This window comes from Aspergillus ibericus (assembly GCF_003184845.1).
Source record: "Aspergillus ibericus CBS 121593 unplaced genomic scaffold BO80scaffold_33, whole genome shotgun sequence".
In the NCBI taxonomy this organism is placed as follows: Eukaryota; Fungi; Ascomycota; class Eurotiomycetes; order Eurotiales; family Aspergillaceae; genus Aspergillus; species Aspergillus ibericus.
The window spans coordinates 294,739-316,693 of record NW_020292131.1 but is presented as its reverse complement, the minus strand read 5'-3'; the positions used below and the strand labels follow the sequence as shown (position 1 = coordinate 316,693).

At 50.0% G+C, this 21,955-nt stretch overlaps 9 protein-coding genes and 2 non-coding genes across 11 annotated transcripts; 8 read left to right on the top strand and 3 right to left on the bottom strand.

The window, feature by feature from the left end:
• Positions 1–1,529: 1,529 nt before the first annotated feature.
• On the top strand, positions 1,530–2,338 carry BO80DRAFT_360827 (uncharacterized protein; the record flags this gene model as incomplete). Its single annotated transcript, XM_025715981.1, has 3 exons — positions 1,530–1,701; positions 1,761–1,977; positions 2,173–2,338. Coding segments are annotated over 3 exons (555 nt in total), but the record flags the coding sequence as incomplete, so codon positions are not given.
• Positions 2,339–3,247: 909 nt separating this feature from the next.
• BO80DRAFT_325380 (uncharacterized protein) lies at positions 3,248–3,847 on the top strand (the record flags this gene model as incomplete). Its single annotated transcript, XM_025715156.1, has 1 exon — positions 3,248–3,847. A coding segment is annotated over one exon (600 nt), but the record flags the coding sequence as incomplete, so codon positions are not given.
• A 767-nt stretch (positions 3,848–4,614) lies between these two features.
• Positions 4,615–5,727, top strand: BO80DRAFT_152232 (uncharacterized protein). The gene is made up of 2 exons (XM_025713797.1): positions 4,615–5,128; positions 5,189–5,727. Exons 1-2 carry the CDS (start codon positions 4,771–4,773, stop codon positions 5,563–5,565), a joined length of 735 nt encoding a protein of 244 aa, XP_025573140.1. The 5' UTR covers positions 4,615–4,770; the 3' UTR covers positions 5,566–5,727.
• BO80DRAFT_479345 (uncharacterized protein) lies at positions 5,728–7,348 on the top strand (the record flags this gene model as incomplete). Its single annotated transcript, XM_025723298.1, has 3 exons — positions 5,728–6,260; positions 6,318–6,888; positions 7,328–7,348. Exons 1-3 carry the CDS (start codon positions 6,163–6,165, stop codon positions 7,346–7,348), a joined length of 690 nt encoding a protein of 229 aa, XP_025573139.1. The 5' UTR covers positions 5,728–6,162.
• A 1,640-nt stretch (positions 7,349–8,988) lies between these two features.
• BO80DRAFT_t220 lies at positions 8,989–9,061 on the bottom strand. Its single transcript has one exon. It is a non-coding gene; the product is annotated as a tRNA-Lys (tRNA).
• A 1,371-nt stretch (positions 9,062–10,432) lies between these two features.
• Positions 10,433–11,825, top strand: BO80DRAFT_427140 (uncharacterized protein). The gene has a single exon (XM_025719933.1). It carries the CDS (start codon positions 10,855–10,857, stop codon positions 11,440–11,442), a length of 588 nt encoding a protein of 195 aa, XP_025573138.1. The 5' UTR covers positions 10,433–10,854; the 3' UTR covers positions 11,443–11,825.
• A 1,645-nt stretch (positions 11,826–13,470) lies between these two features.
• Positions 13,471–14,423, bottom strand: BO80DRAFT_447170 (uncharacterized protein; the record flags this gene model as incomplete). Its single annotated transcript, XM_025721593.1, has 3 exons — positions 13,471–13,689; positions 13,866–13,969; positions 14,054–14,423. The coding sequence occupies 3 exons, from the start codon at positions 14,421–14,423 to the stop codon at positions 13,471–13,473; spliced, it is 693 nt and encodes a 230-aa protein (XP_025573137.1).
• A 557-nt stretch (positions 14,424–14,980) lies between these two features.
• On the bottom strand, positions 14,981–16,249 carry BO80DRAFT_495344 (uncharacterized protein; the record flags this gene model as incomplete). Its single annotated transcript, XM_025723944.1, has 3 exons — positions 14,981–15,437; positions 15,490–15,653; positions 15,749–16,249. 3 exons carry the CDS (start codon positions 16,247–16,249, stop codon positions 14,981–14,983), a joined length of 1,122 nt encoding a protein of 373 aa, XP_025573136.1.
• A 209-nt stretch (positions 16,250–16,458) lies between these two features.
• BO80DRAFT_t222 lies at positions 16,459–16,531 on the top strand. The gene has a single exon. It is a non-coding gene; the product is annotated as a tRNA-Lys (tRNA).
• A 2,726-nt stretch (positions 16,532–19,257) lies between these two features.
• Positions 19,258–20,216, top strand: BO80DRAFT_503821 (uncharacterized protein). The gene is made up of 2 exons (XM_025724399.1): positions 19,258–19,573; positions 19,644–20,216. The coding sequence occupies exons 1-2, from the start codon at positions 19,346–19,348 to the stop codon at positions 20,091–20,093; spliced, it is 678 nt and encodes a 225-aa protein (XP_025573135.1). The 5' UTR covers positions 19,258–19,345; the 3' UTR covers positions 20,094–20,216.
• Positions 20,217–20,737: 521 nt separating this feature from the next.
• On the top strand, positions 20,738–21,893 carry BO80DRAFT_436713 (uncharacterized protein; the record flags this gene model as incomplete). The annotated part of the gene is made up of 5 exons (XM_025720972.1): positions 20,738–20,791; positions 20,871–21,263; positions 21,408–21,440; positions 21,499–21,819; positions 21,870–21,893. 5 exons carry the CDS (start codon positions 20,738–20,740, stop codon positions 21,891–21,893), a joined length of 825 nt encoding a protein of 274 aa, XP_025573134.1.
• Positions 21,894–21,955: the final 62 nt, after the last annotated feature.

Here is a 21,955-nt window from a genome sequence, read left to right as displayed (position 1 = left end):
GTGTCTAACTACAGGGATGAAAGATTAAATGTCAACTTGACAGAGGAGGACGGCATTCATGAGCAACGGGTCGTCTTCACTCTCCTCACATCTACCAACGTACATGGTATACTGCAGACAGGCATTGGTATGTTTGGCTTGTAATAACTGACATTTGATACGGATAAGGCACCATAGAATGCAGCCGACATCCGATACCAGGGAGAAGGAGAGAAGTGGGCGATAGCTGATGCGTATAGGAGGTGGGTTGTATTGATAGCGAATTCTGGTGTCCTATCTTACGCATCTCCCTGTGGCTAGTCTTTAGATGTGTCGCCATCTCCGGCTCCTCAAATCTTCCATTTACCCGATATACACTTTACGCTCTCCACCAAAGGTAAAAGTCTCAGTGTATACCGGTGTGGAGTATCGTCCTCCGACGGGGCAAGTCTCCCGGGTCACCAACGCACTTCCAAAACCAGAAGGCAGCAACTAATCAGATACCAGAATCTAGACCAAGCCGGATATGCTTGTTACTCCTTGGTGGAGAGATAACCAGAGGCTAACATGAATCTGTTCTAGTGGCCAGCCAGATGCCTGCAAAATGCGTTCCTATCAGGCGTGGAACCACCGAAGCGGCGGGGTGACAACCTAGATGACGCTAACCGTTACCCAAATCAACTCATAGCTGATACAGCAATCGAACTATATCGTGACTGGCAGTTTACCAGTTTACCCCTCTTTTTACCCAAGCATAGTATGCATTTCCCCTCCCCACCTTAATGGCGTTGCGGAAGCCTCCGACGGAGCCCCGGAGCGGCTACGTAGATCCCTGTAGTGGCCCCTCTATCTTAGATAGCACTACTGGACAATGGATGGCACCAATGACGCGATGTTCCTGCCTGCGTTACGACAATGCTAGAAGTTCGCAAGTTCCAACAGCTCGAGTTGCTAAACGGTCCAGCAGGTCCGAAACCCGGCACGCTCGCTTCTTACCTCCGACGGATCCCCGTAATACAAGGCATGCGGCAGACGTTCTCCGGCAGGGCAAGCTTGAAACCGCCCTGTCGTACTTTGTATGCCGTAATGCTGGAGATAAGCAAGTTCTATCGGCAAGATCGGAATGACCTCTCCGTTTGTGAAACGGGGTATAGACACATTTACAGTCATAGCATAAACCTATTCACTCTCGCAGGCCATTCGATTTCACTTTGCGCCAGGTCTCTACTCCTAGAAGGTGGAATAGCATCACGATGCCGGCGTACAATCATGTTGAACAACCACTTGAGGACGACGAGAAGGGGTATTACCCCGATGAGGCCGCCGAAGAGGAAGGCTTTCTGAGCGCGACTCAATCACGCAGGGAATCCTTCTGGAGACCCTCTTGGATTGGAGGCCGCTGGCGCTCACTTACTATTCACCTCATAATTCTTTCTTTGAACATACTCTTGGTCCTCTTTTACCATATCCCATGGTCCAACCAAAGATACATCCGGTATCCGGACATCACCACCAGTTAGTTTACCCCTTAACGCCCTTGACGATTCAGTGCGCTCACCATCGGTCAAGGCCCTCTACGAGACGCCATAGAGTACAGACCACAAGTCTTTGAAACCCTAGCCATATATCATCATGACGGCACATTAAACCCTCACAAAACGAATTCATATAACGGGCCACCGAGACCAGAGCTGGAGGAGGCCTGGGATAATCTCATGAATAGTACCAACACCCAAGCATCCATGCTCCTTCCAACAATACAATGCTTACTTTCATACTAGATACCAACATCCGAGTCACCCAAGACCAACTGGGAGAAGAGTTCGCAGCTCAGGATAGCATCGTCGAACTGAATGACGGGAGTGGCTACTATGTGACTGTATCCGCTTACCATGGACTTCACTGTGTTCAGAGGCTGCACCACTACATCTACGCAGAGCATTATTATCCCGGCATTAGTGAATTTGAGACGTTCATGTTAAAACGACATACAGGCGAGTGATGACAAAAGATTCCACATAAGAAACTGAGTCTGTACTGACCAACTTGTAGAGCACTGTCTAGATTGGCTGAGACAGTACGTCCAATGCCATCCCGACCTCTCTCTTATTCCCAGCCACTGGATTACGGAGTAAGTAACCTCCTCATGTGGTAGGTAGCTAGTCGACTTGATGCTGATGTGGAAATGTCTAGTGCCCCCGGCCCTGTGGCGCCAGATGATGGCCACCGTCAATGTGTGGTGTGGGAGAAAATCGAGCAATGGATGGCAGAGCACTCTTTTGATCCGCATGAACCAGGCTTACTCGTTCATCCAATATTTGGTGAGTTGGCTGCTGGTTGGAACATGCATGGGTACTAAGACAATAAAATTACAGGCAACCCTTATCCGGAAAACGGCACAAGTCATAATCTCGGAGCGGTTGAGCTGGGCAGTGGGGGGTTTCTACACAAGGGGGGGCACAATGGCAGGTAGGTTTGATAGTGGGTCTTGATTGGCGTAAACATCTAGAAAATATACGTTATATTGCGAGACAATTAGCAATATCCACCAGCATTCAAGTTCGTAGTCAACGTGATCAACGACATATGCGGGCAGAACACAGACCATGTCTTATCTCGCATAGTCTTATGTAGAAGCCAATCACTAGGAAGATCTAGACGTAGTACTTTTGACCCTTGAAACCAGGCGTCGGCGCAATGGAAGAAAATGCAGGTTGCAGTGGATGCATATGCATGTCTCCTTGGCGCCTATTGCGCTATTTAAATAAAATGATGGATTCTGGCTATCATTTCCGATGACCGAGTCCTTCTAGATCGCGATCTCGGCCGTTGTCCTTGTTTCCTCCGCTTACATTAGTCTGCTGCACCTAGTGGAGACCCGCATGGTAATACGTGCTGTGACAGACGTAATTTTGTCGATGCAGATGGTTTGTCTAGCGTTATCGAGATAGATGGTGACTCGCAATCAATTGCACATCACGTAAGGGCCCCTCCCTCTTCCCTTCCTTCTTTCCTTTTGTCCGTTAGTTCTCTTCCCTATTGCTATGTTTTTCAAGGGATACTATCATTTACAGTCACCATCCTCTTTCATTGACGCAGTATCATATCTGCCAGTATAAGCACCATGGGATTATCCAGTACACCCTTCCTTTCCCCGGCGGAGCCACCTCGTTCTTCATCATCAGAAGACGGCTACATCTACGATGATCATGATCCCAGACCAGTGCCATGGTGGAAGCGGAAATCTTTCCTCGCCATCTTCCACACCATTCTATACCTCCTTGCCGCCTGGGGCCTCATATCACTCGTCTCCCACATCCTCCCTTTTACACCAAACCTACAACCAACCTCACACTCTCCCGTCCCCGATGTCTACCGACCCGAGACCCTCCCCGCCGGCCTCACCATCTGCGACTGCGGCAACACCATCGACGAAGCCCTCCATCTAAACTGCATCTACGACTCCCTCGCCACCGCCTGGCTCCCTCCCCACTGCCGAGACGCCGAATTAACCGCCCAATTCGACCAAGCCGGTCCCGGCCCCAACGGTGAATGGAGCTACTATCTCGACGAGAACGGCACCATCCCCCTGACGAATAGCGAAATCGCTCTGTTAGGCGAAACCGGAGGCTCGTTCTGGTCGACGCGAGAGTGGCATATCGCTCATTGTGTCTTCTACTGGCAGAAGTATTATCGAATGCGCGATACGGGGACAGTGATGGAGGCGCGGTTTGGGAGTTTAAGTCATGTGGAGCATTGCTCAAGACTGATTATGAGTCCCGTGCCGGATCATTTCTTTTTGCTCTCGGTGCCGGTTATGATGAATTCGAGTGCCGAGCATGAGAGGCCGTCGAGGCTTTCTCGGCCGGGTGGGCATGTGTAGGTTGTATAGATAGGTTGGCTATGGATCAATAGAATGGGTATATACGGCCATTTCCTTGTTATAGGCACACTGGTTCAGTAATATTGTGTGGAGATGTCAGCCACAGATGGGTGTCGGATGTTCCGAATTCCGTTCCGCTGTTGGACAACCGATGGTTCGGTGCACGGGCCGTCTCCCGCCGCGGATGGTTTCCAAATTCTATCTGGTGCCCCGCTATCGCCAGCCAGCTTCGCTCTTTCAGCCGTGCAGTAACTTCGGGTTTCACTTCCTCAGGCTCTTCGCAGTAAGGTAGGTGGCTAACCGAGTGAGGCTGCAGTTCAAAGATGGTCCATGGGTAAGCCAACAGAAAAAGGTCCTACTTTCAGGTTTACATAGTATCACTGTTGACATGACTCTAATCAACGGTCTGACGGGTGCAGGAGCAGATTTCTGCAGGTCAGCGGCTTCATTCTCCACATTTCCGACATGCACGTGTTTCTGGAACGACAACATTCCTCGTCTCTTGCGGCATTGTGAGAAAGGGATGGCCGATACCCCCATATCAATACACTTGAAGACTGATTTCTCAGCTGCGTCGGCTGCATCAGCTGGCGGTGATGAACCTCCTCCACCGGCCCTCTGTGGACCCTGATCGGCTAAAATCCTCCACATTTGGGGCAGAAGCACCCACACGGGTCGTGCCCTGCACTAAGCCAGCTGATCCCAATCAAACTAAGGACCCTAACGCCCCAGAATCACAATGCGGAAATGAGTTTCAAACACGGGCTGAATAAGCGTGTTCAGCCTACCCAGCAGGGTTTGCGCATTGGGGGCCGTCAGCCTGCTCCTTTCTTCCTTTCGACGACTTGTTTGAAGAATGCGCCGTGCCGGGCTTATTGATCTTGTGGATAACTACACCTTCAGCTACCATGACCGACATTCAAGGATTTGCCATTCGTCGGAACAACTCCTGTCTGAGCGATGAAGTGGGCTGCGGCAAGACTTGGGATGACTGGCACGCGTGCTGTCCCCACGGCTCCTACTGTCCCGGCTCACGGATTTCAATCCCAAACAATGTCTGCTGCCCGAGCTGGACGGATTGTACGGCCGACATTGACCCTCCGAAATGTGCAAATAATACCTGGAATATGTATAATTACACGGGATCTTTCTGCTGCATGAGCGATCAGACCGGTTTCATGTTCAAGGGGACGGACTGGGTGGGCTGTTTAGACCCCGACTCGCCGGGAAATGCCAGCTACAGTGCACTCAGGGTGATCAGTTCCGGTAAGTGTTATATCCAAGGTCCTCGGTGCTTGTGACGGATGCTGATTGCTTGCTACTTAGCTACCTCGACTGCGAGTGCTACATCGACTGCGGCTTTGACTTCCACGGCGAACACTGAAGCAACGACAACAGCATCGGCCTCCGCTACCCCTGGGCCAAGCTCAAATAGCTCCTCACATACCAACACTGGCGCTATAGCAGGTGGTGTCGTGGGTGGTGTCGTCGGGGTAGCTGCCATCGCTGCGCTCCTGTTCTTTTTCATGAGACGTTCCAGGAAACAGCAGCCACAGACACAACCTCAGGGTTTGGGTCAGTATCCGCAGTATGGCTACGGTGGAAAACCATTATCACCACCGAGCGAGCTAGATAGCCATCCGGTGCCGGCAGAGCTGATGTCAACGGTTGGACCAAAGCATGAGTTACCAGGGAGCCACTGAAGCATTTGGTTGGCTGGAAATATACCCACATTGCACATACAGGCTAGCATAATCTTTGTCTTACCCCAATGGGAGAGGAGCCGCAGGCAGCATATTGCAACTGAATGACTCTGGAAGACAGGCACACCGATTTGCTGCGTTGGAATTGGGTTAAATCTCAAGTACTGACTTTTAGGCGGGACCCTGCAGCCGAGACGGTTCTTGCAGTAGTTCTAGTGGAAGTCACCTACACGTGCATGAAGGGGCTGGTTCCTCAAAGAGTATTTATTTCGATGGATTATTGACGACGATACTACGACGATATTTCTTGCTGTTCTTTGTCGATGCTGGATTGGCTATTATGTTGTGGCTGGGCCATAGATCTGCTGGCTCTACGATATATGCAAACGTTCTTGCCAGCTCCAGATCTCGTTCTCTTTACTGATACCATTGAAGTTTATTACATGGAAGATCCCTGTTTCACATTCACACGTGCCCACTGACCGCCCCAGCACACCGCTTATCTCCTGAAAATAAAGTTGCCCTGGCAGTTCAAACTCAATTCATCTCCACTTCTCCTCCACAAGTCATTTTTCATTCTACTTTAAACACCCCATCATGGCCGACACAAACGCATCCACAACCTGCACCGTGTGCTCCAAGCCCGGCTCGACCACCGTGCCTCTCAAACGCTGCGCCAAATGCAAAACGCAATGGTACTGCTCGCGCGACTGTCAAAAAGCCGACTGAAAGAAACACAAGCAGATCTGCAGCAAGAATGCTGGCGAGAGCGCCACCAACCTTACTCCTACCAAAAGTGCATTTCCACGTCCCCAAACCCTCGAAGCCCATATCGAGAAACCCTTCCATCAGCTACACAGCAAGACTTGGCTGCACAACCGCCCCGAAAACGACGTCTACCAGCTGCTCATCGACGTGTATCGGATGCGCATGGAGGATGATTACGTCTTCACCGGCGATGCGGATATGGACTGCATTTATGGTGGAGCACCGGATAGTCGTGACGGGTTCCGGCGATTCCTGCGTCTGGCGGAGCGCAAACGCGGGTTGTTGCCGGAGTGGTGGTCCCCTCAGAAAGCCAAGGCGTGTGTGGCGTTTGGACTGAGACGTGGAGACAACTGGAGTTCGCTGGCTTGCGCGGTGGAAAAGTCCGATGTTCTGGAACATTATAAGGATCCGTCGTTCCCGATGCAGTTGCGCATGTTTGGGGAGCAGGTGTGGGGAACGGGGCCGGCTGGACGACCGGGAGCTCAGATGATGCAGCAGATGATGCAGCATGAGAAAGGAGAGATTGAGTTGGCTTTGAGGAATGATGCGGGTTTTGTCACGACTCCTTATTAGGCTGCTGATGGTAAAATGTATAAGAAGAATATCTGAGCCGGTTTAATTGCATACTGTTGAGACATGCCATATTTCTACCTTCTACGCCCGGGGCTAAGAAGGGGATATATTCCTTTTGGCCTACGTGGATCTTGACACATACACACCGAGGTATGATGCTCATACGAGAATGTTACACATGGCGGAGGTCTCATGTTGAAGGGTCTCGATAGTATTCCAGTCTGGCTACATAGATGAACAATATGTGAACTTCAGTTTAGATTCAGATGGACTGATTACTGGCATCGGACGTAGGTCAACCGTTATGTTACTCGTGTGTCTGTGCAACACCGGCTGAGGTTCACTAGGAGTGGTACAGGAGTGCCCGAGGAGAGTCCAACTTGAAACGTCGGGCAATTTCTGTGCAACCAGAGTATTCTAGATGGACATGAGACCTAGATAGGAAACATGACCTCTCACACCATGTAAAGGCAATGAAACATGAATATAACACGATACAGCTTCGATATCTTTATTCCTATCATCACATTCTCTAGTAGTACAGCGTAAAGCCTCCCATACTCATGACACACCCCACCAACACCACCAAGCAGTCAACATCCTCATATTAACCCGCATCCCCCCCCCCAAATCAAGGATCAATCCGCTTCCTCGCCAAAAATTATCGACACCTCCCGCATACCAGCAAGTTCTTCCCCATCATGAAAGCTATATAATCCCACCCATCCCATCCCTACGAGTTACTCCCTCCCTCCCTCCCTCCCTCCTCCAGCAACAGCAGTATCAGCAGCAACATCATGCCACAAACACTTTAGTCACAAGGCTCCTCACTATCCATCTAAGTCCTCTAGAACCCCACAAGATGGTCTAGGGAGGAGCTATTCCACCCACATACCTATATATAATCCCCCCTCCCTTCATATCTTTTTTTATCTACAATCGAACGAACCCGAACCGAAGACGAACTCGAACCAGAACAAAATCTTATAGATTTACTTACTACTACCCGCTGCATTCCACATTACCTACCCATCACTTGAAATTTCAGGAACTGAGACCCCCGATTAATTCTTCTACTTCAAGATTATCAATACGCAATACTTCCTAAATAGGATGCTAGGGTGGGATATTAGTGTGTATGGGTTGGGTATTGGTGGGTGGGTGGGTGAGGAACACTCGCCCAAGTAATTTCCTTTCGGGTGGCCCTGTTTGCTTACTTGCAGGTTGGTTATAATCTCCGTGGTTATCTATTGTTCGAAGGATTCATTGAGCAGGATAGGAGAGGAGAGATGGGAGACAAGGGAAAGATGAAAATGCGTATTACCAGCTCCGCTGCATTCGGCTCAGCTTTGTGGGTTTCTCACTGCTGATTACTTTCCTGGAGTAATATATTGGGTTACTTACAAGAGGAATCAATGGCTAATGATGTGGGGATGAATGAGAGGGGAATGAGTGACCGCGAATCACGGAATCTGTCTTTTGTTTGTTGGATCAGGGTCTTACGTACCTTATCAGTATGGCATGGAGTGATTATTAATAATATGATAAGTAATGATAGGAGATTATAGGAGATCATATGTATGGCGAGGTAATTGTGTAGTCTCCCTTGGCTGGGTCGGATGGACACCTACAACGAAGGCGGGGATTGGGGCAGAGGGTGCAACTCCCTCTCGCCTTATTCATGTTGATGCATGGTGAGGACAGCTGTATAGAGGATAGCTTGAGGCACTTGGGTGTGGTGGTACTGATGTCATGAGGCTGTGTATGCTTGCTGCTTACCTGTGGGTGTGTGCATATCCGATGCAGCCTTGTGGGGGAAAAAGAAGGGTCTGCTGCGCCACGCGGTGTGGCATCACGTTCGATAATACTCCGTACCTATGATATGATGTATGATACAATTGAATAGTACATGCGAGTGCAGTGTATGTAGTACTATTGACTGGCGTCCTATATCTAAATGTATCCACTTCCAGCCGAGGATGTGTTCTTGAGCCTTCTGGGTGGGCCGCTGGGTGTGGGTGGGCCTCTTCCGATCCGAACCAAAAACTTCACCACACACCAGTCGCAAAATGCAAAAATGAAAGCCCAACGCGGGGCTCGAACCCGCAGCCTTGAGATTAAGAGTCTCACGCTCTACCGATTGAGCTAGCCGGGCTAGCTAGTTGAAGAGTGCTGCTGCAACACGGTATAAGATGGGACAGCTATATCCACGTCTGCGACCACAAGAAGTCTCGCAGCCTTATGGCGCTGGCGCTGGCGCCTAGAGGTCTGAGAACTCTGTCGCCTGGTGGCAAACACAAGGCAGACATGGTGGTGTTAGTGACCGTTGGTGCGCGTTCAGGTGAGACAGCCAGGGGCGATCCAACACTCGTAATATATATCCGCAGCGGGATTGGTTCGTACGGATATATGTTCATTGCAGTCGATACGCGCGGTGGTATGGTCTCGATGAACGAAAATGGCGATCCGTAGGCTGAATTTGGTCCGCTGATCAAGTTCATTGCTTCTCCGCATGTGTCGAGGCCCGACGGACCGGCATGCGGTTCTAGAGGTGGCGCCAGGCAGAATGACTGGACAGCAACACGGCAGACCTTCGATTGAAACAATCCGAACTCAACGTCACGATAGGACACGAAGAACCGAGATATGGCGCGCGTCAAGCGAAACTGATCAAGCACGAAATAGCACCTGCAGTGCATAATCGCGCAGACACTCGTGGGATCGGGATGTGGCTGTAGCGAAGGAGCGCCCGTAGCCAGTCATCCTGTGGCTGAGGCGCAGTCCAGTCTCACCACTGGCTGTCGATGAATTCATGGGGTGTTAGCGTAAGGGGTAGTTAAGTCCCCTTATCACGGACTGACGATCATGCGGGCTCGTGTTGGATGGAACGATGCGAAACACCTATTCTTAGGATGCATTGAGCAAAAATAGATCGGACGAGAAGACGCAATGTCGTAGGTTACCGACAGGACGGTACCGAGCTATCTAACGTCTCAGATCTGTGGGCGACAAGGACAGCGGCTGCATGGCTAATGAGAGTGACAGCGCTGGGATATCGCGTGAAACCGAGCGGCAATCGGAACAACCAACAATGGTGGAGATGGAGGAAGACAGGGATGGAGATGATAGTCTCTGAATGAGGATGATGAAAGGTGGCCGTAGGCAGTGCGGCTTGAACACGAGGTCAAGCCACAGATGTATTCCCCTCTAGTATTCAATCCCTCGAACTCTAAGATGACTCGACCGTCCCCGACTCTGGAAGTAGTAAAGCGTCACTCGGGTCGGTCACTGCTAACTGCATGGGGTCGGCTGCAGTCACCAGGCCCACTGGTCTGACAGGATACCGGCCAATCAGCGACCGCATGGCTCGGGTTGCAACTGGCGCCGGCCAACCAGCGGCGGGCGGTCAAATGCACTGCCGCCTGCACCAGCCACACTTTCCTGAGGCAGGCTGCCGTTGTGCCTTTCCAAGTGTCTTAGCAGGTAGCTAGGCTGCAAGGAAGAAAATAAAAAAAAAGAAAAGGGAGACAGACCAGAAAGTGGATCCCTAAGGGACTGCTGCTAACCCCTCCCAGGTTCTCTGCTTGTGACCATTCGTCATGGCTGGTCTAGCGCCAGACTGGCTGCAACTCCGATTGTGTCCACCTCCCAGCGTGGATGCCTTCTCCTCCTCATCTATATAACTGCCCTCCCTCGTCCCTACACCCTCTTTTCCTCATTACACATTCACACACATCTGCTGGTTACATAGCAAGCCATCACATCCTTCCTACATCACTTCATCTCGCACGACCAGCTCAGTCACTTGTCCTCGTGATCACTTCAGTCACGCTGTCGTCCTCCAAGTCATCCCGTTTCTGGCCCCCATTCTATTACTCCGTCCGGGAGTCTTTTCGACTCGAAAGAACTCTTCCTCGCACTCGAGCGCCCCTGCGTCGCGCCACAACCATGCCTCACCCCGTTGAGCAGCCCGCCGAGCCTGTGGTGCTCGTGCGTGACCTCGAAGCCGATGAGAAACTCGTCATCAGTCAGTTTGAACGTCATGCCAGCCACTGTCCCCAGTGCGCCGATCCGATGACAGTGCTCGAGGAGACGCGCTCGCTCTGCAAGCGTGGCAACCAGTACGCCTGCGACGTCGTCGACTACCTCCGCAGCAAGAACGGCAAAATCTACTCGGTCGTTGACCTCGAACTCAACCGCTCCACACTGGTCAAGATACCTCTCAACCACAAGGCCGTCCGTCAACTCCTCCTGGCGATTGAACATGGTCTGCGCGTGACCCCCGCGGTGAACCCTCCGCCAGTGATCACCTATGAGCCGGCTCCTCCTCGCCGGGCTTCCACCCAGGAGAACATGGCCTGCACCGCCATTATCGAGCGTGAACCTCGGTCTCTCAAGCGTCGCCGGGTCATTGTCTACACCTCACCACGGAGCTCACCCAGCCGGGGCTCTCTATACGAAGCTGATGCAGCGGACCGCATTGAGCGGGTCAACCGGACCTCGCGCATCTACCGGCCGAGCGAATACTACCGCTGAGATGCCCGGATCTTCTTCCGGCTTTCTTCAGCGATTATGGATACTTCGAATTCCAGCCAAGTCATCGTTACCGACCCACGTCGCAGGCTAGACCGCCGCGACCGGACGACCCTTCATAGCAGCTGGCAGCTGCTATGGGATTGGGCTACCCTAGGAACTGGTTCCTTCTACTGCTGTCCTACTCTATCATGTTTGGCTTGCATAGTATGACGAGGAACGAACGGCAAAACAGAAATCATCCACAAAAAAGGATTTCCTTGTGCAGCTGCAGCTGCAGCTCTGACTCATTCTCCAGTGGTCCCCGGAGCTGCAGCTTACCTGCAGGCAACCCGACCGCCGATCCACCGGATCCTTCCCCTCATTTGCTGACTCGGAGCTCAACGAGTAACTACCCCATTTCTTTTGTCTGATGCTGCGTCCAATGATGCTGTTGCAATAGTGATTAGTGATTGACAATTGATTGTCTTATACGCTGCAAGTCGCAACGTAGCACGTATCCTCCCCTGCCGTAGATACTACCCTACGCTGCACCTATCGGATTATCCCCCGTCCCTATCTCTGCCTAGTCTCGTCCTACCTAACTAGCTACCTCGGCAGAATCTGCGGCTCAAGTCTAGAACCTGTAATATCCGACCCTCCAAAGTTTATTCCATCTGCGTCCCCCCTACCTCTCTACATAGTACCTCTCCATAGTACCCGAATGTACTCTGCACTCTGCACTTGTGACTCATCCAATTCCCTACCTACTAGTTACATTGAATATGTACACTACACTACATTAATCCCTACCCCGTCCGCATTCCTCCTACATACATGCATGCATATGCATACCCGCCCTACTATCCTCTACCCATACTACATAGATAGTGAGTAGACAGGGATACCCGTCTAAATCAAAACCCTCCCCCCTCAAACATCACCAACCATTTCCCCATAGGGAATAAAAATAGTGTTACACGACAGACACTCATCCTTACTACACACCAGCGTAAGTAGGGGCTGGCGTGACTACGTGGCCGGGGCGTTAATAGTGGATTTTCAAGGAACGGATAACTAGTGGACTGAATTAGGCCCACTGTGGTACCGGGTTCGGGGACTCCCCGGCCGGTTCCGCCGCGGTTTCTATGAGCGTGAAACGGTGGTGCTAATGCCTAATGGGATTGAAGTGGATGGGGACGGATGAGGTCCGTGTGGAGTGGGTCTGATTGACCATCGGGAGATTCTAGATGGCAAATTGTGTACTTTTTTTTACTTTTCCTCCGTAGAGAGTTCTGTGTTGTACTTGTGGAGATCAAGCTCATTCATTATCCTTGGTATTGGTGGTGGTGGTGGTGGTGGTGGTGGTGTGGTGGTTGGGCAGTTAATTAGCCAGCTATAACCCTATATATAGCTAGCTAGCTAGCCAGGCTACTAGCTAGTAGCTTGTGGATTGTGGTTGTGGGTACTGACTACCTCGTAGCCACCACACAGCAAGTAATAAGTAAATTGTGGCTAGTTTTAGCGGTGGACAAATATACCCTACTGGTCAATTCCTACCCCCGGAGAAGGAATGGAGATCAAGCTAGGTGGCCGTAGTGGATCCCGCACGATGATAATTCTCCGAGTCTGAGTCTGACTGTGAGATATGAGGCGAGTTGGGCTCAATGGTGAGGCGGATGTTGTGGAGGGTGGAGATGAGTTGGTGGTCTAGATTTTCGGGCGAAGATGTTAGTTTGGTATGGTGCAGTGGAGGACGGATCAATTAAGGTTGGACCGGTTGGTTTGGAGGGAGTGGATGGGGTAGTGCTTGCTATAGTGGTGATGGTAATAGTATCAGGTATGTAGGTGTGGCATGAATGTCGCTATTGATACACCGGATAAGTGATTTGCATCTGATGGCCAGCACTCACCGACATTCAGTGTTGGGTGCTATTTACGGAACGACACGCGGGATGCAGTGGCAGGAAAAAGCAAAGAATTGAAGACTCGGAGCACCGAAACGAAGTACATGGCCGTAAGCTATCAATGCTGCTGCGATCCCGTAGGTATCTACAGATGTAGAAACCGATGCAGGCTCTGTAATCCCTCCAAGCCTCCCGCGATGGTTTCCCGCAAGTCCTCAGAAACCCAGCCTTTCGTATATTTCCCACCAAAATCCACAACCCACGCATCCCTTTGACCGTCAATCAAAACATTCCCTGCCTTGACATCTCCCCAGATGATCTTGTTGCGGTGGAGGCAGTCTAGGATCTTCTTGACCTGGTCATACTATTTACGACATTCAATAACATCCATTTTCTCAACATTCATATCAGAGAGACGCGAGTGAGAACAAATCTTCGTTAGAAGCATCCTGAGATACCGAGTATCCAGTCCGATCACCTTTCCAGCTTTGGCGTACGGAGAGACCGTCTAACTCTCGATAACTTATCCAAGATTCCCACCTCGCGAGCGAAGGAATCATAGTCCATGCCCCCCAATTTGCAGATGAAAACAGTCCCATCCACGTCGACTTCGTAGATCATGCGTTCGAGGATCAGCTTTATCACTAGGGCCATTGACAGCTCGCATCTCGCGTGTTAATTGAGTATGTCAATTGTCGGGTTCGCAGAGTCATGACAAGGTTCCTCACGACCGAGTTCCAGCACTCGGGACTGTCCATCCTTGGTCACCAACTGCAAGATAATCTCCGGGTTTATCAGATGCGATTCCAAGTCGTCCCCGTAGACTTGGGCATGGGTATGGAAAAAGGGTTGACACAATGGTCTAAGCAGGATGCCCAACTCATCAAGTGCGTTTTCATCCTCAGAGCCAGCAAGGCGAGAAAGGAATTGGCCTTCAATTGTATTAACTTGATCGTAATCTGCTGGTGGCTGACAACGGAGCTGGACCCGAAATAATGTCTGCCTCGCCTCTAGGATAACATCCGCGTCCCCGCCCACTTCACTATCACACTGAAGGAGGCCATATGTAATGGGGGAAGGATCGGCGTGTTCAGACATAATGCAAAAGCAAGCAGGCAACGGACTAGATAAGACAAATTGCAACCGAAAAGCCAGCCAGCACTCGTTGATTTTGTTAGTCTTATTAGACAAGTCTAACTGTCCAGAGATAATACACCGGTTTATATGTGGGTTCTAGGACACACGCTGAGAGAAATGATAAGGAAACTGGTTTGGTTCAGGGCGGCGAATCTCTGTTCTTGTGGAAGCTGAACTTGCCTCCCAATTTCGTCAAAGCGTCTCAATGCATCAGTCCTGGAACTGCCTTCTGCGAGGGGGCGAGGGGTCGACCTGTTCTCGGGAAGAGTCGGGCGAAATTCGGAAGTTTTCTTTGGTGGTGAAGTAGGAACCGGAGGGCTCTAATATGCCAGATACCTTGATTCAAGCGACAATCCTCTGTTACACCACGGGTGCCTAAGGTTTCGCGCGACTCTTTAGAAGTAGGTTGAGGGATATTGCCCTGCTGTACCAATTCGTTTTGCGAGTCCCGAGGCCCACTACAGTAGGTAATCATGCACAGGCCACGACCTCGTGCCGCTATTGCAGGGCTGCAGAGATTAGATCTCCTGCAATATGCCTACAATCTTCTTTCGTAAGTTGCCGTTACCCCACCGCAACACTGCTGAAAGACGGCGCACAAATTCCAGCGATCCGTCATGCAGGGTCACCCTCCAAGACCCTACGCATGCCATGCAGAAATCTCCCTTTTCGTGTCTTCGGAAATGAAGCCAGAGCTCGTGAATCGGACCCTCAGTGGTGACAGAAAAAGCCAAATTCAACACCTTGTCAGATGGGCCTTGCGCATCGTGCAGATCTGCAAGATTTTGGAAGATTCGGAGGGCTGTTGAGCCACTCACTGCCGCTTGGTTCTGTGCTTGGTAGAGGTTCCCACCAGTTGCACCGGACTTGGCCTCAACCACTATAAAAGGGAATCGAAGCCGCACGGGGGTGACATGTGAGTCACTAATAAAGGTAGAAGTAATCTGAAGATCAAACAGGAAGCTTCGAGCGGCGCTGCGGCCCTTCGTAGGCATCAGATCATCCGTTAAGCTTTCATCCGATAGACCGACAGATATCGGGTCGGGAATCTTTCAGCTTAAAGATAGGAACGCTGACACCTGCTACATCGGGAGATGATGAGCCGCCGTCATCAATGGCATCTTCCTGTGCAAGTTGATGTGGTTGGCTTTGTTTGCGGGGGATAATGGGCCGAGCGTTGCGCACTGGAGGCTTCAAGTCTCCGCGCCAGTCTGCAAGAAATTAGCACCGAACACACCCCATTCAGATTAGCCAAGAGAGGATAGTAGCTTGCCTCCATCTAGCACAATTTCCAGCCCCGGATGTCTCAACTCATCAATAGCAGTGTGTAACGCCATTCTCCATTCGGTCTCCCCTGATGGTCTCCTAGCCAAATCCTTACATTTGCGCCAGAGCTTGTCTGAGACTCGTTGTAGGCTATCGATATCTTCACTTGCCATAGCTAGAATATGGGTCACATATTGACTGACATCCGGAGGGATGTCTTCGTCAACGAAGATACTTGCACGCCTTAGATGACCAGCACGGTATTGTGCATCGGTCGGCCGGGACGGGCTACTGGATCGCGACTGTTGCGAGGAGCGAGTGGACGAGGGAAGAATGATCGGGACATCGGGTAAGCCGTCAATTTTGTCCGTCAGCATATCGACCACCGCTGATCGTGAAAGGGGAGGGGTAGTTCTATCGTGCTTCATGAGATTCTCAAGCGTGAGACAAGCGACTCCAAGGACAGGCTTGTGTTGCTTGGGGGATAAAGTCCCCGAGGAAGAGGAGTAGACTCGTTTCATGGTTATTTAAGCGATGATTGTTGGGTTTGAACGCGTAAGACTAAGTGAGTAAGAGCAATGGGGCGGGTAGGTACAATGACCAGTACTATAGATAGGGAAGGAGATGCAGTCAGGGATTGGAAGGAACAACACACTACTCCGGACCTATTCACCTCAAAATATGCTTTTGGATTGTAAAGCAAAAGCAGAATGCAGCTTTCAACTAGCTAGCCCGGCTAGCTCAATCGGTAGAGCGTGAGACTCTTAATCTCAAGGCTGCGGGTTCGAGCCCCGCGTTGGGCTTTCTTTTTTGCTTTTTGCCTTTTACCTCGCCAAGAACTTATGTATGGGCAGCTGTTTGTAAAGTCGTTTTTTCTCTAATTTCCTTGATCGTTATCTTCTTTTTTTGTGGTGAAAAGTAATAATAATGAAGAAAATAAGAGCTTTTACCTATGAACAAACTCAATTAACCTCCATTGATCCCGATCTTTTCGACACATGCTCCATCATATTTAATTCAAGCTTCTGATGAATGAAGATCGAGAGTTAGTGACTAACAACTAGATCCCGCTACGGTCATGATTATCACATCTGACTTCCTGGATCTGGGTTCAGAGACACAGCAGAGACTGAGTATTGCGCAAGAAAAAACCAATACTTAGGCCTGGATTGGTATTTGGAATCATGATCTTTTTACGTTTTCAATGATCACCTAATTAGTCTTTGGACCATCTAGTAATACTGATCCTATCATACTATTGTCAAAATGCCGTTGCCCTCACCAAGCTCGTGTAGAGTGTGCAGTCTGCCTATTCGCTGCCTACTCTTCTGTTGAGGGCACAGGCGTCTTTGTCGTCCTATTTGCGCCTGGTTAGTACACCAAGGGCCTGGGCTGAAATGCCCAAACGTGCATGAAGACCATATACGAGGCGGGCCAGGCTATGATGACAAGAACTGCTGACGGGTGCAGATATATTCATCACTGGTATTCTCCGGTAGTAGTGCTAGCATTGCAACGCGCTTAGAGACTTGCTTTGGGGACGACACCTCTGCCAGCCGATGAAAGAGCGATATCAGTGTTCCTGTACAGTTTAACGGAGCGAGTTCTAGTCTCAGAAATCCCTCCACCTTGTTCAACAGTCTTAAGAAGCTGAACGAATCTACCAAGTGTGGTATCCTGGGGAGCTTCTCGCTGTTGGTGTACAGGTCGCATAGAAACGAATAAACGGGCATTTTTTAGGCAGAGGGCAGGGCAGGAGTGACATCTTGGATTTCTAATTCAACACTCATAGTTAGATGAGAGTCTGTATATTATTCAATGCATTCATACCTCAACAGCTTCTGTGCCAGTGAACAAATCTCTTGAATCAACCTGTCAATCCCAGCCTGCAGCTGAATAATTTAATAGAAGCCCCAGAAATGGCTCAGTCCTGTTGCTTACCGGTAGTGTATTTGCTGGTAGATAGTGAGGCTGACCACAGCAGGTATGGCACTGTCGGAAAGGAGGAGCGGACAGCAGTTCGACGTTGACCGAAGTATAGGCCTGGGCGATGTGACGTAGCGTTTCTAATGATCCTGCTTGTTGTCATCGAAAGAAGTCAGCGTATGATCTGCAATCAAAACCCGTCCATGTGGCCAATAATGCTGCCTGGACTGGGTGGCAGCGTCACTCATCTGCTTCATGTGCTAGAACACAGTTGACCCGGACCAACTGGTGATGTCAAGGTTGGTGCGGAGCGGCGGAAACAGCTCATCACTATGTCAGAGATCCCTATTCCCAACGTCAGATAGGAATGTAGATGACCAGCTGAATGAAACCTACATCGACACCTGAGCACCGTAGACTCAACGTTCAGCTCTCGAGGGAACGAAGTGAGTCACAAATCGCTCCAGAACACCTCTCAGGGTAAGAAAGATGTAGATCTTGGAATCCACAAGCTGCACTTGACCTCTGTGACGTTTTCCGGGTGCATCGTCGCGGCTCGCCGGCCTTCTCACCTGGAATGACGGGCGAGCGGATGGTACGTCTGTCACCGCTGCCTATTCTCCTGGATCTGGACAAGGAACTGCAACGCCATCCTGACAGGGGTATTTCCATGATATTCTCGCAGTAAACCAGGACAAGTGGGACCTATTCCCCTTGGGCTTCCAATTTGATGATGCAGGGGCGTTGTTGATGTTGCCAGCGGACAGGGATTTAACCAGCTTCGTACTGAGGCAATTATTGGTCATCCAGGTTGAACCATGGTCGACTGCTAAGAATCAGGCCATGACAGTTCAAGTATGGTTCTCCCCTGAGCCGTCCATGGCTTTACGGTGGGGTACCTGTCACTGCCTCATACGCAACACCGTTAAAATCCCGCATTGACACAAAGAAATAGGACGCATTGTACCACATTGTAATATATCATACTTTATGTGGATTGCAAGAGGAAGTCTACTCGATAGTGTTTGGTAATACTGGCATCAGATTGGTTTCAGATTGCTAATTTGCCTTTCAAGTTCCAAGGCACGGCATAGAGGCCAATCTGTTTGCTGTGATAGATCGGCGTGGCCGAAAGCAAGCCGTGTGGCTGTAGCGGCGGATCTGTTCGTCGATCTCGAAGAATACAGTAATTCTTGGGTCGTATAGTAGAAAGGGGACTGCTTGACTTTACGAAGTCGCTGCTGGTGGGCTATATACTGCCGTTCCTATCAATTCCTATCGACTATGATATGTAGAATCCCATAATGATTGTTACCTGATATTCCTCAAGAGTCGAAGAAATGTATTAAGCAAAATCCGTGGTATCTACACTTTGACAAGCCATAAATCCCTCACATACACCACAGGCGTGGCAATAGAATCCTCCGCTCCGCCGACCTCATCACATGTCCGCCAAGGTTCTGTGTAACGCTAGACATAATACTGTGGAGAAGCATCCAAGATCTAGGCCTCCAGCATCATTGGCGAGGGCCAAATGCAGGCCTTAAAAGGGCGAGAAAGGTCGGCGGACTGTCAACACAACAACGGACATTCAAACTGCAACAAAACATTCCCCAGCAAAGATTTACATTTCTCATCTGCGTCTCTGCCTCCCATTTCGTTGAACCCACACAATCTTCAATTCGCAATTCATGCCAAATTCGAGCATGTGGTTCCTACTCCCAGACCCTCAGATCCTGAAACACGGTCCCATCCAACTGGGAACCGTGCTCGAGAAGCCCTTTCGACCAAGCACCATCCTCGCCTATCCAGGAGACGGACTGCCCGAATACATCCGACTACCACGCAAGAAATGCGTCATCGAAGGGTATCACGAACGCGAATACACGAAAGGACACAACACCCCGGATGGAATCAAAGTGTGGAAGGGATACCTCGATCTGGTGCTGGATATGAGCAGCGAGGAATAGTAGACACGGGTTTGGAAAGGTGGATCACGAGGTGTGGACATTCGACGGCAAAATTGAGGACGAATCCCTAAGGGATATCCTGGCACTACCCAGGGTGAAGGCGTACAGGGAGAAGACTCAGAAATCGGTCTTCATTATCACCACCGTCCGGATCACCAATACCCCATTTCTGCTGGGTTTGAATCACGAGCCAGAGGGGTCGGATCAGGATTCTGTCCCCGAAACTGAGTCAACTTATTCTGCCCCCGAAACCGAGTCAACTGATTCTAACTCCTATACTGGGTCGATTACTACTGCCCCAAATAGCCCAGAAGCAGTCGATTTGACCGAACACTTGAAATGTCTATGTACAGGCGAGCATCCGTTTGACATGTTTGTATTTCCGCCTGGCCTTGTGTTTACGTATCGCGTCCATATCATCCGGTCTCGGGGTTCGGAGGTTGAGTGTGCTGAGGTTAAAGGACCCTAATCAGTCTTTGAGGCTTCAGTATTGCAGTGTTGAGACGATGATTGGTTAGGTGCCGCCTGCGTTTCCAATGCCCACCTCCAGCTATCGCATTAAAGTTTGTGTTTATATCGTCCTTGCTTGCGCAGTCTTTGAAACTTGTTGGCCGATTGGCAACACATTTGCTCAGAATAATGTATCTAGTCATCTCTATATGCCAACATCGCTCAGAATAGTATTCCGTATTATCGTCGTCCATATCTTCTTTAGGAGTGATCCTGTAGTAAGGTCAGTTGCAGAGGCATGCCGAGTACGAGAGTATGCTGGCTACAACTCCGATGGCATCATTAAGGCCTTATGGCTAAACAAGGCTTGCTTATATACTATAGACTCAGCAGGTGACTTTAGTTAGCTTTAGCCTTGTTTATTGCTCCTTTCCCCAGCGATTGTTTTTTCTCCTGGATGCTTCAACACTGCACAACAACGAAGGCATGCCCACATGCTTTGATTATATTGATCACGATATATCTCGGATTATTGGATCATGAAGACTCAGAGCACCGGATAAAGATATCTTCCGGGCTTCCGCCAGCAGGGGAGGTCGGAGCAAGGCTTCTTCCGGCTCCGCAGGCCATCGCCTAGCCTGAGAACCACCCAACACTACCATCATGTCAGCAGCTATTCACACGGAAATCGTGGACGCAGAGGAATTCTTTCCAACTGTGATACAGCCCAGCGAGAAGTGTAAGCCCATACATTCCCCCACTACAAATCACCGACTCAACTAATGACAATAAAGAGAACCTTACTCCATGGATCTACAAACATGCGGATATCGCCGATCTCGACTGCATGGAACGATGGCCCATATATTGCGCAGAGTTCGAAGAGTTCTTCCATCTCCTCAATACTCATTTTCCTGAGAATAATCTCTTCGATCCATCCCTTGCGGAACCGGATCCCCTGGAAGCGTACTACCCCGAAGCTGAAGATTATTGTCCAGTAGCTATTGGACCAGACTTGCTGGAGGAAGCTGCTGGGGGCGTTGAGACAGTAGCGCTTCCTATAAAGAGCTGGAAGTATTCTACTCGGGAAAGCTCTGAGGTGATGATGAGGTCGCAGGGGTTGATGTTGAGGACATTGATCGAGACGATCTATCTGAAACTTAATGGCAGGCAGTGGGCCTCGACTTCAGTGAGTGGAATTTGTCTTCATTTATTGTTGATGTGGTGCTAATATCGTCAAAGTTTCCCTGTAACAAGGTATAAGCAGGTATACTTCATCGGCGGTCAAAAGTATACTTCTAGGCCTGAATGCGCTGCTATGATTTCGTTCCAGAATCAATATGTCCCGGTACTTTCTTTTGCTGGTGTATGTATAACTTTCCTCTACATTTGTTTGCTGAATCATGTTGTCTGACTGAGATCAGTGGTTCCAAGAACAGACCTGGAGCGAGTTCCTCAGCGAGAATCCAAGTATAATGCTAGGGCAACTTGCCTCTAACATCAAACTGAGGCTACAGGACCAAGAAATGTTCGTTGTAGGATGCTATAAACGCCAGGTCTTCCTAGCTCGTGGGCTCTTTACAAAAGATCAGATATCTCGGGTACATGCGAAGGGATTCTCAGCAAACGAAGTATTTCACTTAGATCTAACACGAGGCTATGATGTTTCCAACAAGGGGGACTGGTTTGAAGCTATGAAGATATTTGCGGGATTACTACGATATATTCTGAGTGGAAATGCAAGAGTAGGTGGCTTGCAAGCGTATTTTAGAGAATGACTATGATTTGATCTCAGCATTATCATGCGGAACTGCAGTAGCCCCGTGTTAAGATGTAGGGCCTATTGCTTGAGCTCACGCTTCTCGTTCTACCTGTTTTGTC